This window comes from Stigmatopora argus, chromosome 2, assembly GCF_051989625.1.
Source record: "Stigmatopora argus isolate UIUO_Sarg chromosome 2, RoL_Sarg_1.0, whole genome shotgun sequence".
Taxonomy (NCBI): Eukaryota; Metazoa; Chordata; class Actinopteri; order Syngnathiformes; family Syngnathidae; genus Stigmatopora; species Stigmatopora argus.
Genome location: NC_135388.1, coordinates 15024038 through 15041166, shown reverse-complemented (window position 1 = coordinate 15041166; position 17129 = coordinate 15024038). Strand labels below are relative to the sequence as shown.

The window sequence follows — 17129 nt, the reverse complement described above, 5'->3', positions numbered from 1 at the left end:
TCTACAATTTGTCGACCACAGACTGAAGTATACAATTTCAAGGAATGAATCAAAACATTACATTTAACATGTATGTAATTTTCTGAACAATTTATCCACACAAGGGTTGCAGGGGGTGCTGGAGCCTATCCCAACTGACAGAGGTGGGGTACACCAGCCAATCGCAGGGTACAAGGAGACAAACAACCATTCATGCTCACACTCATACCTAGCGGCAATTTAGAGTGTTCAAACAACCTACCATGCATGCTTTTGGAATGTGGGAGGAAACTGGAGTGCCCAGAGAAAAAAAACCCACGCAAGCCAGGGGAGAACATTCAAACTCCACACAGGAGGACCAACCTGGGTTTGATCCCAGGACCCCAGAAATGTGAGGCCGATGTGCTAACCACACTTCCCCCGGGCCGCAACATGTATTATTCATTTTATATATTAATTAATACATTCATTAATATATAGTAATATACATTTATATATATATATATATATATATATATATATATATATATATATATATATATATATATATATATATATATATGTAAATGAATAAATTAATTGATAATCAACAATCAAATTAATGTTATTGCCATTACAAGACACATGAGCTGTTTGCATTTAGAGAGTTCCTGACAGTCCTAACTCATCTCATGGCCCATTGGTGTGTGACTGTATATGTTCAAATAAAGTAATGCTTTGACAGGGGAATTTGGAGAGGTTTGCAGTGGCCGTTTGCGCATACCTGGAAGGCTGGACATCTCTGTGGCAATAAAAACCCTGAAAGGAGGCTACATGGAACATCAAAGGCGAGACTTTTTGCGTGAGGCATCAATTATGGGACAGTTCGACAGCCCCAACATCATCAGACTGGAGGGAGTGGTCACCAAAAGTAAGCTTCTTCTCCAGTGTCGAGTACATTTGTTTTTTCTACATCAAATCTTTCTTTTGACCTCCATTTTCACTTCATGTTTCCTCAGGCAGGCCTGTGATGATAGTGGTGGAGTACATGGCAAACGGAGCGCTTGACTCTTTCTTACGGGTTTGGATAACCTGTCACATAATGTGTACATGTCTTTCCCGCTTTTTTTGTTTGTTGTCTAATGTGCCAAAATGTGTTTATTCCACGGCAGACACACGACGGACAATTCACAGTGCTTCAATTGGTTGGAATGATGCGTGGCATCGCGGTGGGCATGGCTTACCTCTCGGACATGGGTTACGTTCACCGAGACCTAGCGGCTCGTAACGTCCTGGTGGATGAAAACTTGGTGTGTAAGGTGTCCGACTTTGGCATGTCTCGAGTAATGGAAGAAGACACGGAGGCAGCATACACAGCTACGGTGAATGTGAGTGTTGAATGAAGGTTACTCGCAGGTTATCCGACTCTGCTCAAGTTCTGCATCCTAAGCAATTATTCAGCCATACTTTTATCGTCAGGGAGGAAAGATACCAATCCGCTGGACAGCGCCAGAGGCAGTTGCTTATGGCAAGTTCTCCTCTGTCAGCGATGTATGGAGTTTTGGCATTGTTATGTGGGAAGTGATGTCGTATGGCGAGAGGCCTTACTGGGAGATGTCCAATCAAGATGTAAGATACTGACATTACATGGACACTGATATTCTACCGGCACTTGGAAAAATTACTCTCTTCGCAATGCTCTCAGGTCATTTTATCAATGGAGGAAGGATATCGATTACCTGCTCCAATGGACTGCCCTGTCACACTGCACCAGTTGATGTTGCACTGCTGGCAGAAGGAGCCGAGTCAGCGTCCACGATTCAACAACATCCTCTGCTTCCTGGACAAACTCATCATCAACCCCAGCGGTCTCCTCACTCTGGTGAACGAGTCACACAAGTACGTGTCGTCTCAAAACACAGTGGATGAGAAGAACATGTTGAATCTCAGCTTACAATCACGTTCCGTAAGCTTTAGGTACAACACACTACCCATCTAATGAGATTCAATGCATGTGTAGAATTGGGATGTGTATTTAGAACAATTATATAGATCATTTGATCAGGGACAGACCACAAAGGCAGACCAGTCCTAAACATTTCCAACTGATTGTTCTACTTCAGCCCTGTAGTTGCAGCACCATCTGCTGGATCTGGTTGGTCGCTGCACCAAATGTCTCCCATGCAAGTGGAGTGTAATGGTGAAAAGACAAAAGCATTGTTATCAGAGTAAGTACAGTATAGTCGACCTTTCAACCTGCTTATTGTTTACAATATGATGTGATGCTACCAAATGGAATAAATTAGGAGAAAAAGAAATAATCAGCCCTAGTTTGCTCTCCTCCCACACACATCAAGTCACACTCCACAGTAGATTGTAAACACTCATATTAACAACCACAAATGAAAACATGAGGAGATAAATATTGCACATTGCTAGGGACACAGATGGCACTTCATAATTATATGTTACATTGCACAAGTGCTGCTCAAATGGGCCTCTTCACAAGGTGCTCATTCTAAGGACGTTTACTGAATTACGATATTCTTGTTTCTCACCTTTCTGCTCCTTGTCTTCCTAAATATTGTCTCAGTTTCCCTGATTCACCTGACGACTTGCCCGACTACCCTCTCTTCATCTCTATCGGGGACTGGCTTGACTCCATCAAAATGAGCCAATACAAGAACAACTTCATTGCAGCAGGATATACGACGCTAGATTCCATTTCAACAATGAGCGTAGAGTGAGTGCGCCCTGACATTTTTTCGGCTCATAGAGCTTGACCCTTGCCACTCTGATCATGATTTTTCTCCCCTTCCAAACTTTGTTTTCCTTCTCAGTGACATTAGACGAATTGGAATCTGTTTGATCGGCCACCAGAGGAGAATCATAAGCAGCATACAATCTCTGCGGCTGCAGTTTCACCATATCCAACGTAGTGGCTTTCAAGTGTGAGACCGTCACGCAAAGCCAGACTTTGTGCATACATTTTTTTAACTGCACATACGTACGAATGCTGAGTTAAGTTGCACTGCTGACGAGGGCATTCTGGAGTGGGACAATTTAGACTCCGGCAAACACACCTCACACGGCCATCATGTCATGGATTATTGCCAATGCGTCCACTCAAGGACAAACCTCAGTCAGTTCTGGTGAAATGCGATCTCATTCACTCATTCTTTTCAATTTAAGACGGACAGTATTTCCTCCTATGTTGATTTAAGTGCCAGTCAAAGCTTCTGCTCTTTCCAAGTGACAATCCAATGGTTTTGATTGACTTTGACGGTCTCAAATCGTATACCTCAAGACCAGAGATAATATTGAGGAGTTAACGGATGACACACTGGATATTTTAATAAAAAATAGATTGCTGGTTTATTAAATATTTCACCGGGAATATGAATTGACAAAATGCTAACCACAATTCTCTTTTTCAACTAAAGACGACTGAATGTCAAGAGATTTTCTAGAAATGTGTTCTATCCTCATGGTATTACAGTGTAGTATCTTGTACTGAAAGTCACGTGAAAGGTGTATGTTTCTTCCTTAGTAAACAACTCTATTTTAATGCATTGTTATCTGTCTCTGAATTCCCGCAGAACTGATTGTGAAGGCTTTGAGGCAGATCTGATCTGGCAACAAATAATGGCTGAAATGTGATTGGTTAAATGCTTCAATATGAAAACACACATCTGGAAGCAGTGCAACCAGGGGGAAAAGCAATGAAAGGAAGCTAACAGACCATTTGGAATAATAAGTATTGATGGACAAAATATAATATGATTCTACGGATATCTACGGGAAAATAGTAGAGTCGGGGGCTGCTTGCCATAGTTGTCCTATCGACTGATTTATTTTATTTTATCGTGATAACATTTTTAGTATTGGTCCATATGTAAAGCGCACTGGATTATAAGGCACCCTGTCTATTTTGGAGAAAATTTCAGACTTTTATGTGCGCCTTATAGTCGTGCAAATACGGTACTTGTTATAGAGCAGGGGTCTCCAACTTCGGTCCTCCGGGGCCCCTGTCAAGTATGTTTTCTATATCCCCCCCACCACATCGGCATCAAATGATCAACTCATCAGCAAGCTGTCCAGGAGTTTGATCATTTGATTTTGGTGTTTTGGAAGACATGGCAAACAGACTGCATAGGGGCCCTTGAAGACTGGAGTTGGAGATCCCTGTTATATACTCTTATTTTTGAGTCTCTGCCTCTGCTACGGTCAAAAGGAAAAGGTAAACCAAGCCACTAAGCTTCAAAGGGGTATGTCCAATATTTCTCCCATGCCCTTAATGTTGCTTGCGTTTTTTGCAGTGGGACAAAGGCCTGCTGACTGAGCAAAGGAGTGATGGCATTATGGGAAGTAGGGACTTCCTGGTAAGTATCTTGACCAAGGGAAAAAAATCATTTTTTTAATGTTGGACTTGGTGTATGGGTCCCCTGACTTTTTTTCTTCCAGAATTCCATCCAAGGGGAAGATTTTTCATCCATTTACTGAAGGACAATTGCACCGCTCCATTTTTAAATGTTGGATGGCCTACGTGAACTTCTTGAAAAGCCCTTTTTTGTGGAAAAATAAAACTTCTTGAATTGCATACATGTCTTATTCATTTATCTTATCATTATGTAAGTAACATGACAAGTTAAGTGTTTATTAACAGGAAAACACTTGTGAGTTGGCAACACAAGTGACTATTGGTATGGCCTGTATTTTCTCCACCTGCAGACAAAAAAAACTTTAAAATCTTTTGAGCAATATTTAATACCATAAAAACACTTAGAAATATATTTGTGTTTTTATGGCAAAAGACCTTGTATAAGATGAAGTTTCTAATCTTGAAAAATGTTTGACTAAAATATACCTGGCCCAGTCTCCTCTCCTGTAACCTCAAGGGTGTGTGTTCTGGTCATGCAGGAAGAGCTGCATGTTGATGCAAAAGTTATATATAGAGAGTGGAGATTCAATAGATAGGCTTAGGTGGGTTTTTTGTTGTTGTAAATAGTAGTTTTATCTTGATCTGACCCAGTCTGCTCTCCTGCAACCTCAAGGGTGCCAGTGTTCTGGGCACGCAGGAAGAGCTGCATCTTGGTGCTAAACAGATGAAAACTTGATTTTAGCAAGCTATTTGGGAGTTGCCAAACAATCATTACAGGAAAGAGAAATCTTACAAGAAATGTAATAAACGATCAAGATGAAGAATAAAAAATAAGTTATGGTGCTCCGTGCTATTTTCCCTTTTCCGGACAAGCCAATTAAATATACAGACTGACGTTAAGAGCTAGGAGAAAGTTGGATTAACAATTTGTGGATAAATGATTTCTGTGTGAAAACAGAATTACAAATTGGAAACGGGTGTTTAGCACTTACAGTGAAAACTATCATTACATACAACACACCAGGAACCAAGTCATGCCTCTGGATGTCATTTTTGAGTGAGCCTTTACCCAACAAACTGTGTGTTGATGTCTCGGCTTTGCATGATTAAATTAAAAGTCTGTTTTAAAGATAATGTAGAACAGTCGTGATTTTTGTGGTCTTGATGCTATAAAACAGTATATGAATACTACAATTAAACTCTAATGCACCTTTAAACTCAGAGGGATGCTATAGTTCATTCATTCATTCATTGTCTCAATCTTAATGCTTGAAACTGTTTTAATGTGCCACATTGGAATTGAGGACAGGTGTGAAATGAATTATTTAAATTTAAATTACTTATAGTTATCAATCCTATAAATAAAACAATGTTGGTTCATTTGAAATTGTATTTAGCCTTAGTGAAATAAAATATACATCATCACACAATTCACAGTTATGTGGTGCTTTAATTCAGTTATCAGTATTCGCTGCTCTTTTTTTATTTTATTTTATTTTTAATTATTATATTATTTTTTAAACTTGGCTTCAGCTGCAAGTAACCTGTGTAACTTTGACTTGTGTTGTCAGGAAACAACTGACACACCTGCTGCTACGATCATGGAATAACATTAAATAATTTTAGATAGGTCGTTTATGAATAAAAATCACAAAACAATTTCGTCAAGTATCCCACTCTCGTTTACCAACTGTCATTGTGCATTAGGGGCGTTCCCCTTGTTTACTGATGAGGCAACGAAAAATTCCGACTTCCCTGAATGCAGCATAAGTAAAACGCGTATCTAGGCTACCATGAAAACGACGCGCCAGAGGAATGAATGAAAACATTGGACTACCAGTGATGGAATAAACAACCTCCTAACAAAGATCGGTGCACATTGGCGTCAACAAGAACAAGTTTAGCCAAAGGTAACATTCAGGACATATCAACAAAGGCTTCCGACTGTGTAAAAATAAAAGCCGCATGCTAATCTTAGCGTGGCTAGCCCATGTTAGCTGTCTTTGTTTTGGTTAGGTTTTGCAACTTTTGGGGGGTTTAGTGTGTGCGGTATACATTCTGCCGTCGGGTTAATAGATTTTTTGATTATGTGGGTAATCCGAATTGAATCCTAAAATGGTTGCTAGGACTGAAGAGTTAGCTTGGGCCAACCCGTGTAGTGACAGCAGAGAAGATTAACTAAATAAGTGCGCGACTCTTAATTACGCTCCAATCTCTTTAGTCGGAGTGAACGGCTAATGAGATAATAAAACAACTTCGTGACGATTATCTGCACCCAACTATAGCTGCTCCCTCCATCTAACAATATTTGCACACTTGTGAGCACGTTAGCGGTCTTACACCGAGTGAACAACTACAATGTTTTGGTTTTAATACGTGCCACGTATCACCTGAGATGGAATTACAATTGCTATGAAATAAACTCCCCCCAAAAATATTTCAGTTATACTGAAAATGAGACGAGATCATAGTATTTTTTTGGCGTCACGGGGCTTTATTATGTTGTATTAATACTTGAAGGCAATCCGACTGTCTTCTAAGTACTACGATATTTTCTTATTGCGTCATTGATACATCATATCAGAAATATTTCAATGTATCATCCGACCAGAAAGGTGGAATAATCTGTTTTCCTAATTATTTATCCATGTCTCATAAATTATTGGATGCTGATAACTGACTCCAATATGGTATCGTATTCATGCACATAAGAAGACAGCTGACCAAGCTGAATGCAAAAACCGGTACACCAATGTCAAAGCAACAAATAATGCTAGTGAAACAATACAAATATTAATTGATGTTGTTTGACTGAATAATATTAGGTGAAATAGTTGTAAACTGAGGAGGTAAAAGCTAGGCTCACCTCAATACGAAAAACATGCTTTTTCATCATTTTTACCGGTCTAAAGATATGGGTATGGGTACGATATGGGCAAAACATCTTTTGTAAGTTAAAAAAATAAAATAAAATCAGCAACAATCAACATCTGAGTTCTTCACTATGATGCAGATACTCACTGTCGCTCACAGATGGATTTGTTCACTAAACAACCTGTTAGATCATGGCCAACATCTGCCTGTGGCGGCACTTATACTCCTCATTGTCAATGTCTCTGTATTATTTTATTTACACAATGTCTAGATTCCCTTGATTCACTTACCTCTTGTCTGACTAACGACTGGTATCAATTCAAAGTTACTTCCTATCCTATTTCATAGCGTCTTCAAGAGATTGTAAATTTTATAGTGTCCAAAAATTAATTAATAAAAAGTATGGCAGTTCCACATCATTGTATTCAGTTTTTATTCACAATTTGTGCTGTGTCCAAGTTTATTTTAAATCTGGGTAGTACATACTGACCAGTTGGTGTATTTTGTTCACCTCAAGTTCACATTGATGGGATGTATCGACCTGTCAATCTGCTGTGGTTACACTGGCAGATGTCCAAAACTGATTTGATAAATGTCTGACTCTGAATTGATTGTATCTAAAAACAATGTTATTTTCTCCATTGTCTGTAGTAAACATCTGAATTGTTTGACTTTATGTCTTTTGAATTTAGCCATTTGCAGTTAAAAATCAAAATATTTCAGTATTTACATAAAGTGATGCTCCTTATTTTTAGAGGGGGCTACAGTTGGTGCTAATGGGGCTGTTTGACAAGTTAGCAGGATGGCTGGGCTTCAAGAAAGAGGTGAATGTGCTCTGTCTTGGCCTCGACAACAGTGGCAAAACAACTATCATCAACAAACTCAAGCCATCCAACGTAAGTCCATCATTAGCTCTTTTGTGGGAATAAATCCATGACCTGTTAAATATACAGTGTATACTTCAATCAGCCACACTCTACAGTAGTATATACATTCATATAAAGTCTCCTCTAGTTGATGACTATCATATTTGAAATGTTTAACCTGCAGGCTCAAACACAGGACATCGTCCCAACCATTGGTTTCAGCATAGAGAAGTTCAAGACATCCAGGTAGGTTTTTTTACCACAATATAGTTGTAATCTTTGTGTATTATATCCTGGGCTGTTATTTTTGCTCCTACTTGTCTTTGTGTAGTCTTTCTTTCACAGTGTTTGACATGTCGGGCCAAGGCAGATACCGAAACCTGTGGGAGCACTACTACAAGTCAGTAGGTCACAGAAACAACACAAAATGGTTCTTGTTTCACCAATGTGTTTATTAAAATTGCACTAATGTGTTTTTTAGGGAGGGCCAGGCTGTTATATTTGTCATTGATAGCGGAGATAGAATAAGGATGGTTGTGGCCAAAGAAGAATTGGAGACATTATTAAATCACCCTGGTATTTTTTCCCCATTTCTTATACATCACTCAATATTAACAAGTGTCAAAATCATTACCTCTGCCAAAAATACATGTCGTTTTGAATTCTTGTTATTTCCTGACTCACTGAATTTTGCACACATTTTTTCCAGTGTCACAAAATTGCCAAAAAATTGTGTACACTGCACATGGAATGATTTATTTCTCTGTCATATGTCTCTATTGGTATAAATTAATTATTTCTTGTGTGTACACTTTTCAATTCTTTTTTAAAAATTATAAATAAAACTATTTCCAACTGTCAAAATTTTATTGCATTATGCCAGTTGTCTCTAAAGATCTTGTTCTGTCTTGTAACAGATATTAAACATAGGCGAATTCCCATCCTGTTCTTGGCTAACAAGATGGATGTCTTCGATGCTCTGTCTTCAGTTAAAGTCTCACAGATGCTCTGCTTGGATACTATCAAGGACAAACCTTGGCACATATGGTATGACAACTTAAGTTGCAGAAAGCTCTGAAATCTTACTGTCATTTGTAAACACCAAGTGGTAGAATACTTACATAGAAAAAATTAATCGGGCAACAATTTACATCCCACCATGTTTTTGATTGGGATCATTTTCAGCAACAACGAGTGAGCAAAAATGATTCTATGCAAAGCTTACCATGACTTGTATGTTGACATGTTCCATGTGGAATATTTGGATGTAATTTAATGATAAAATAATGGTGATGTTTCCGTTTCAGTGCTACCGATGCGCTAAAAGGAGATGGTTTACAGGAGGGAGTGGAATGGTTACAAGGTAAACTCAGTCATGTCAAAAAGAGCATTTTCCTTAAAACCAAATGCTAATTATTTTTCTCTGTTTTTCATATGATTTTTTTTGCGCTATTTTCAGATCAAATCAAATCGACGAGAAATTGAAACATCTTTTGCACAAGAAGGTACCAACAACATTTTGTAAACATCTTTGGTTTTTCATGAAATCTGATTGTGTTGTCCGTAATTAACCATGACAAAAGAAAAGCCAGATTGATAATTGAATAATAATTTAATTACGAGATAGATATATATTGTATTTCACTGGTGGCACTAAATTCTTAAAGGAATGAACCACCAATGATATGACATTGTGCCAATGTAATTCATTCTTGCACCATTTTTGCATAGTTTGTAATTATTTACCTATAACCCCAATTCATTTAAAACTGGGGTATTGTGTTACACATGAAAAAGAGAATGATTTACAAAGAATGTTCAACCTATATTTAGTTGAATAAACTACCAAGAGGTTTTGGTTATTGGTTATAAGATGCGAAACTCACCCCATCATTTTATTATTATTTTTTGGGGAACATTGTTGAATGTGTTGCAGCCATAAAATTTCAACTTAATGTTTGCTAACAACAATAGTTTATCAGTCTGAATATTAAATGTATTGGCTTTGTCGTGTATCCCATTGAATGTACGTTGAACATGATTTGCATGTAATTGTAAACTGTTTTATTTGTTTCATAATTTCACAAATTCATTGGAATTGGGGTTTTAACTTCACGACTGCAGTCATGTTAGAAGATGCATCAGTGTTCAATTATCTTCCTCTTTCCTTCATATTGTTACAGAGTCTAAAAAGTTTTTTTGTCTTTATTTTTGTGAACTACTGTCTTGATATTTTGTGTTCTCTCTCATACTGGTAGTCTTGGCATCCAAATCTATGTCTTACACATCTTTACCATCTTTCTAAGGGTGGGCCTCTGTTTTCATGACTTTTCTATAAACTTGGTGGTTAAATAAAAACTGTACACACCTTACTGCCATTCAATTTTGAATGTCTTTTTTAATAATAGATAGATAGTTGACAGTAATTGATGAAAAATGTCCCGCGTAGATTGAGGAAAAATGGTTTTGGTCTTCAAAGATTTTTTCATTGACAAAGTTTTTTTTCCTGTTTTATTTATCAGGCCAAACAGACGGACGCGTGTGGCAAAGCCATCATTTATTGCAGCTAATAATCGAGCAGCTTTCTTTTGATATCTTTTATTTTTCTTTCAATTATTTTGAAGATTGTTTTTTACATTTAGAAGCTTTCACAAATTTATGTTAACGAGTAATAATGTCAACAAAGGTCTCTGTAACATTCATTTGCTGGCTCAGTCATTTGCCTTTTTTCATTACAATTACATTGTATGATATTTTTAAGAACTTATTTGCATTTCATTGAAGAGAAATTAGTATTTGGTCAATAACAAGGCATATTTCAGAATTTTACACACCTGTATCTCCTGTAAGAAGTTCTTCTACCCCTCACCTCTATTAAATTATTGATAAGACACCTGTCCACAGTCCCTTTCCACCAGGCTGAGAAGACTGCATCTGCAATAGGCAAGCAGCTCAATCTTAACCAAAAATAGAGACATTTTAACAACATGAAAAATTGTACTTCAGATTAAAAAAAAAACAAAAGAAGACCCTTATGAATGTTTTAATTAGGCGACTTGGATTTAGCTGTTGCGAATCTGCAACAACTGCCTAGAGAGGAGATTATTCTTGGATGTATATTGTGTTTGGACTAAGAGGAGTACACTATGTCTACGTATAGTGGATTTAATGAATGTCAGTGCAAAGTGATTGTAAAATAACTTTTAATTGTACATTGTTAATGACCACAAAAAAGTCCAAGCACAATGTTAGGTTACGATTTGTGATTGATCTTGAATGTGTATCTTTAGCTGCATTTATTTTGATTTTTTCAGTGTAAATGATTTAAAAATAAAAATAAAGGACATATTAGGGCAGGAGCAATTGTAAAGACTCTCTTCCTTGGTTTCATTAATTTGGTAGTGTGTATCCCTATCTTCTCTCTGATTCGTGATCGCCCTTCCATCTAACAGCTCTGCCACTAATAGCTGCTAATTAAATATCCACGTAGGCACTGAACTCTTAAAATATATACTTTAAACTGGAGTGATTTATGTTACGCTGGAAAATGTTTTTTTCCATCCGCCGCAAGAAATTGGACCAATTTTGTTCAATTTGCTCAATTAAACATACATTCAACAATTAAATTGATTAAATTTGCTTTATCTTGTATTTCCCTTTTTTCATTTGTTTGTCAAAATGCTGGACAAGACAAATACTGAATCACAATGTTGGTTTGAACTTAAATGTTTGTTTCATAATAGACACTTTATAATACAAGTATTTCTGGATGGTTTTTAGAGTAAGCCATTTAAAAAGAATATAAGCCGAATACTTTGTGCTTATAAAAATAAAAGCAAGAGCTATAAAAGAATCCACAAAAAGCAATACAACCCTAACACCACATAAATAAGAAAAAAAAACAAGAAATAAAACAAAAGTTTCAGTGTGTTGAATCTTTCAAATGTAATTTATGTAATATTTTAAAGTTGTTTTTATTAAATATAGTAAGGCTTTTTTCTTTAAAAAATCGACATAGTATAGTAAGGCTAAGAAAGTCGGAGAATAAATCTGACTTCTGATTCTTCTCCTAGTTATTGCTGTGGTCCAGTGGCAAAAATATTGGTTCAGAACTTGAGGTGGGAATCAGGAGTGAGTTCAATTCCACTCTTTGCAATTCACAAAGTGTTTATTGAGGTAATGAAAAGGATAAATATAACTTGCAATCACTTCATTTCAGAAGTCACTGTGGTCCAGTTGCAAAGACAAACGGTCAGAACTTCTGGTGGACTCAAGTTCAAATCAGGAGTCAGTTCAATTCCACTCTTTGCAATTCTCAAATTGTTTATTGAGGTAATGAAAAGGATGGATATAACTTCCAATCACATCATTTCAGAAGTCACTGTGGTCCAGTGGCAAAGACAATGGGTCAGAACTTCAGGTGGACTCAAGTTCAAATCAGGAATGAGTTCAATTCCACTCTTTGCAATTCTGAAATTGTTTATTTAGGTAATGAAAAGGATAAATATAACTTCCAATCACATTATTTCAAAAGTCACTGTGGTCCAGTGGCAAAGACAATGGGTCAGAACTTCAGGTGGACTCAAGTTCAAATCAGGAGTGAGTTCAATTCCACTCTTTGCAATTCTCAAATTGTTTATTGAGGTAATGAAAAGGATAGATATAACTTCCAATCACATCATTTCAGAAGTCACTGTGGTCCAGTGGCAAAGACAATGGGTCAGAACTTCAGGTGGACTCAAGTTCAAATCAGGAATGAGTTCAATTCCACTCTTTGTAATCCACAAATTGTTTATTGAGGTAATGAAAAGGATAAATATAACTTCCAATCACTTCATTTCAGAAGTCACTGTGGTCCAGTTGCAAAGACAAACGGTCAGAACTTCTGGTGGACTCAAGTTCAAATCAGGAGTCAGTTCAATTCCACTCTTTGCAATTCTCAAATTGTTTATTGAGGTAATGAAAAGGATGGATATAACTTCCAATCACATCATTTCAGAAGTCACTGTGGTCCAGTGGCAAAGACAATGGGTCAGAACTTCAGGTGGACTCAAGTTCAAATCAGGAGTCAGTTCAATTCCACTCTTTGCAATTCTGAAATTGTTTATTTAGGTAATGAAAAGGTTAAATATAACTTCCAATCACATTATTTCAAAAGTCACTGTGGTCCAGTGGCAAAGACAATGGGTCAGAACAACAGGTGGACTCAAGTTCAAATCAGGAATGAATTCAATTCCACTCTTTGCAATTCTGAAATTGTTTATTTAGGTAATGAAAAGGATAAATATAACTTCCAATCACATCATTTCAGAAGTCACTGTGGTCCAGTGGCAAAGACAATGGGTCAGAACTTCAGGTGGACTCAAGTTCAAATCAGGAATGAGTTATATTCCACTCTTTGCAATTCTCAAATTGTTTATTGCCGTAATGAAAAGGATAAATATAACTTCCAATCACATCATTTCAGAAGTCACTGTGGTCCAGTGGCAAAGACAATGGGTCAGAACTTCAGGTGGACTCAAGTTCAAATCAGGAATGAGTTCAATTCCACTCTTTGCAATTCTCAAATTGTTTATTGCGGTAATGAAAAGGATAAATATAACTTCCAATCACATCATTTCAGAAGTCACTGTGGTCCAGTGGCAAAGACAATGGGTCAGAACTTCAGGTGGACTCAAGTTCAAATCTGGAGTGAGTTCAATTCCACTCTTTGCAATTCTCAAATTGTTTATTGAGGTAATGAAAAGGATAAATATAACTTCCAATCACATCATTTCAGAAGTCACTGTGGTCCAGTGGCAAAGACAATGGGTCAGAACTTCAGGTGGACTCAAGTTCATATCTGGAGTGAGTTCAATTCCACTCTTTGCAATTCTCAAATTGTTTATTGAGGTAATGAAAAGGATAAATATAACTTCCAATCACATCATTTCAGAAGTCACTGTGGTCTAGTGGCAAAAACAATGGGTCAGACAGACCTCAAGTTAGTGGATTTAACTGCCATGTGGGAGACTGGGGTTCGAAACCCGCTCTCGTTTGACTGATCACTACACTATGTAGTTCAGTAAATGGGTAATCCTTTTTTCATTCAAATAAACACTTAGTCATTTTTTTCAGCAAAACAATTATGTTCCGGTCAGCCTTCGGCTGACCGGAAGACAGTTGGGGGGGGGGGGTTCCTGGTGGTGTTCGACAGTCGGCCTGCGGCCGACTGCCGACACCATACAGTCGTTGACTGGCGACACCGGGACGTGAACCATCGACACCCACGTCGCAGGCAGGTGACTTACCCACTACACCACGAGGCAGCCCGCCTATACATGATTGGAAGTTATATTTATCCTTTTCATTACCGCAATAAACAATTTGAGAATTGCAAAGAGTGGAATTGAACTCACTCCAGATTCTAACTTGAGTCCACCTGAAGTTCTGACCGGTGGTCTTTGCCACTGGACCACAGTGACTTCTGAAATGATGTGATTGGAAGTTATATTCATCCTTTTCATTACCTCAATAAACAATTTGAGAATTGCAAAGAGTGCAATTGAACTCACTCCAGATTTGAACTTGAGTCCACCTGAAGTTCTGACCGGTGGTCTCTATGTCGTTTTTTAAGAAAAAAAGCCTTATTATACTATGTCGTTTTTTAAGAAAAAAAAGCTTTACTATACTATGTAGTTATTTTAAAGAAAAAAATCCTTACTATACTATGTCGTTTTTTAAGAAAAAAAAGCCTTACTATACTATGTCGTTTTTTAAAGGAAAAAAGCCATACTATACTATGTCGTTTTTTAGGGGGGAAAGCCATACTATACTATGTCGTTTTTTAGGGAAAAAGCCTTCCTCTACTATGTCGTTTTTCAAGAAAAAAAGCCATGCTATACTATGTCGTTTTTTAGGGGGGAAAAGCCATACTATACTATGTCGTTTTTTAAGAAAAAAAGCCTTACTATACTATGTCGTTTTTTAAGAAAAAAAAGCCATACTATACTATGTCGTTTTTTAAAGGAAAAAAGCCATACTATACTATGTCGTTTTTTAGGGAAAAAGCCTTCCTCTACAATGTCGTTTTTCAAGAAAAAAAGCCACGCTATACTATGTCGTTTTTTTAGGGGGAAAAAAGCCATAGTATACTAGGTCGTTTTTTTAGGAAAAAAAGCCTGACTATACTATGTCGTTTTTTAAGAAAAAAAGCCTTACTATACATGGTCTTTTTTAAACAAAAAAGCCTTACTATACATGGTCATTTTTTAAGAAAAAAGCCTTACTATACATGGTCTTTTTTGTAAATAAAAAGCTTTACTATACTATGTCATTTTTAAAGACAAAAAAGCCTTACTATACTGTGTCGTTTTTAAAGACAAAAAAGCCTTACTATACTGTGTCGTTTTTAAAGAAAAAAGCCTATACTATGTCATTTTTTAAGAAAAAAAGCCTTACTATACTATGTCGTCTTTTAAGAAAAACGCTTTACTGTACATGGTTGGTTTTTTTAAATAAAAAAGCCTTACTATACATGGTCATTTTTTAATAAAAACCCTTAATATACATGGTCATTTTTAAAGAAAAAAGCCTGACTATATATACATAGTATTTATTTTTTAAACAAATAAAAGCTTTACTTTACATAGACCACTTTTTTTTTAAAGAAAAAGCCTTACGATGTCCAGCCATTCAAGTCATTTTGCATGCCAGCTTTACGTTTGTACCAAATCTCGGGGTATTCTTTGCTCAGTTATGAAGCACGTCTAATAAGATGAATAAATATTTGACATTATCGTCGACAAGGAAAAAGAGTGTCGCCAAACTTTCGTCAAAACATATAGTATTTGTATTTTTACCCTGCTCTAGCAATTGTGTATCTGTGGATTTTGTCGCTGTCCTTGGTACTGAATCACTCCGTGCTCTGCCAGCAGGGGGCAGTGCGCATGCTGGTCCGACATGCTTTTTTAGAAGCAAAAGACAGTTGTTGCGCTATTAAAAAATCTCTTGAAAAATGGGCTAGATGAGGAAGGAAAATTTCAGTTACACGCATAGCATAGCAAACGTGTATACAATTATGTACAATTAAGTTACACAGAAGCAGGAGTATGCCTTTTAGGAAAAAGTAAGGAAAACTGACGGTCAATTTAAAAAGAAAGGATGACGAATTTTACCAATTTAAACAATGTTTGGGTGTTATATTTGTTAAAACATTGTAAACCAAAGTGAAAATATGACGAAATGAAAAACTCACAAAATAGCGGTGCTGTTGTTGTTCATGCAACTAACTTCAAGCGAAAATGACTAAGCGGAAGCACTGCAGTGTGCACTGAAGGAGGTATGAATGTTCAAATATGCAGAATGTAATGCTTAAAACTACCACAGGAGGGCAGCAAGTTAACATATTTCTGGTCAGGCATACACATCGATAACCCATGCAAATGCTCAAAGCTTGAGTTTAAACACTTAGATAAAGTTAATGTTGTTGTGAGAAGGAGAATGTTAACATAATAAATCCAACCATCCATATAAATCACGCTTTATCTATTCTATAATCCTTATAACGCGTGATTTATGGACGGATGTGCGTGTGTGCACCTGGAAACTCGCTGGCTGGCTGAAATTCTTGCGAAAATGACGTTTGTAAATGACGTGGAAAGGCGTTTTACCTTTCAAATAAATAGGGCCAGCGCGGCCATCAGCATCGTGTCTCGCCGAGTCTTCCCGTAACGACAGGGGAAAACGTGTTGGGGGAGCACCTGGAAAATCGCTGGCGAAAATTCTTTTGAAATTGACGTGTGTAAATAACGTGGAAGGCTTCCTACCTTCTGACCAATAAGACACGCGGTGCGTTTAGGGCACATCATGTAAAAACAACCATTCATACATCAACTCTGCTTTCAGCTTTAGTATTCTCATCTCATCTCATTTTCTGAACCGCTTGATCCTCATTAGGGTCACGGGGGGTACTGGAGCCTATCCCAGCTGACTCCAGGCCAGAGGCGGGGGACACCCTGAATCACTGGCCAGCCGATCGCAGGGCACAAGGAGACGGACAAACATGTACA

The 17129-nt window shown here is 37.3% G+C and overlaps 2 protein-coding genes and 1 long non-coding RNA gene across 6 annotated transcripts in view; 2 read left to right on the top strand and 1 right to left on the bottom strand.

Moving 5' to 3' along the window:
* LOC144089436 (ephrin type-A receptor 6-like) overlaps nucleotides 1-4558 on the top strand; it is a 49426-nt gene extending 44868 nt beyond the window's left edge. Inside the window, exons 14-21 of one of the 3 annotated variants that reach the window (XM_077620273.1) lie at nucleotides 704-889; nucleotides 978-1039; nucleotides 1131-1346; nucleotides 1420-1587; nucleotides 1664-1857; nucleotides 2082-2186; nucleotides 2552-2701; nucleotides 2799-4558. In XM_077620273.1, the coding sequence (XP_077476399.1) occupies nucleotides 704-889; nucleotides 978-1039; nucleotides 1131-1346; nucleotides 1420-1587; nucleotides 1664-1857; nucleotides 2082-2186; nucleotides 2552-2701; nucleotides 2799-2913 (1196 nt within the window). In that variant the 3' untranslated portion in view covers nucleotides 2914-4558. Of the gene's footprint in view, nucleotides 1-703; nucleotides 890-977; nucleotides 1040-1130; nucleotides 1347-1419; nucleotides 1588-1663; nucleotides 1936-2081; nucleotides 2187-2551; nucleotides 2702-2798 lie in introns of all 3 variants that reach the window. The other 2 variants (XM_077620266.1, XM_077620281.1) reach the window with 2 other exon arrangements.
* A 1522-nt stretch (nucleotides 4559-6080) lies between these two features.
* Nucleotides 6081-11438, top strand: LOC144089455 (ADP-ribosylation factor-like protein 6). 2 transcript variants are annotated; one of them, XM_077620306.1, is made up of 9 exons: nucleotides 6081-6249; nucleotides 7969-8109; nucleotides 8264-8325; nucleotides 8411-8479; nucleotides 8561-8655; nucleotides 8997-9126; nucleotides 9387-9442; nucleotides 9539-9584; nucleotides 10602-11438. In XM_077620306.1, the coding sequence occupies exons 2-8, from the start codon at nucleotides 7990-7992 to the stop codon at nucleotides 9562-9564; spliced, it is 558 nt and encodes a 185-aa protein (XP_077476432.1). In that variant the 5' UTR covers nucleotides 6081-6249; nucleotides 7969-7989; the 3' UTR covers nucleotides 9565-9584; nucleotides 10602-11438. The 2 variants fall into 2 exon arrangements, with proteins under 2 accessions (XP_077476432.1, XP_077476421.1); XM_077620295.1 differs by lacking the exon at nucleotides 10602-11438 and having other exon boundaries at nucleotides 9539-10457.
* LOC144089458 (uncharacterized) lies at nucleotides 8511-16852 on the bottom strand. Its single transcript, XR_013305079.1, has 2 exons — nucleotides 16731-16852; nucleotides 8511-11013 (listed from the first exon to the last, which is right to left on the bottom strand). It is a non-coding gene; the product is annotated as an uncharacterized LOC144089458 (long non-coding RNA).
* Nucleotides 16853-17129: the final 277 nt, after the last annotated feature.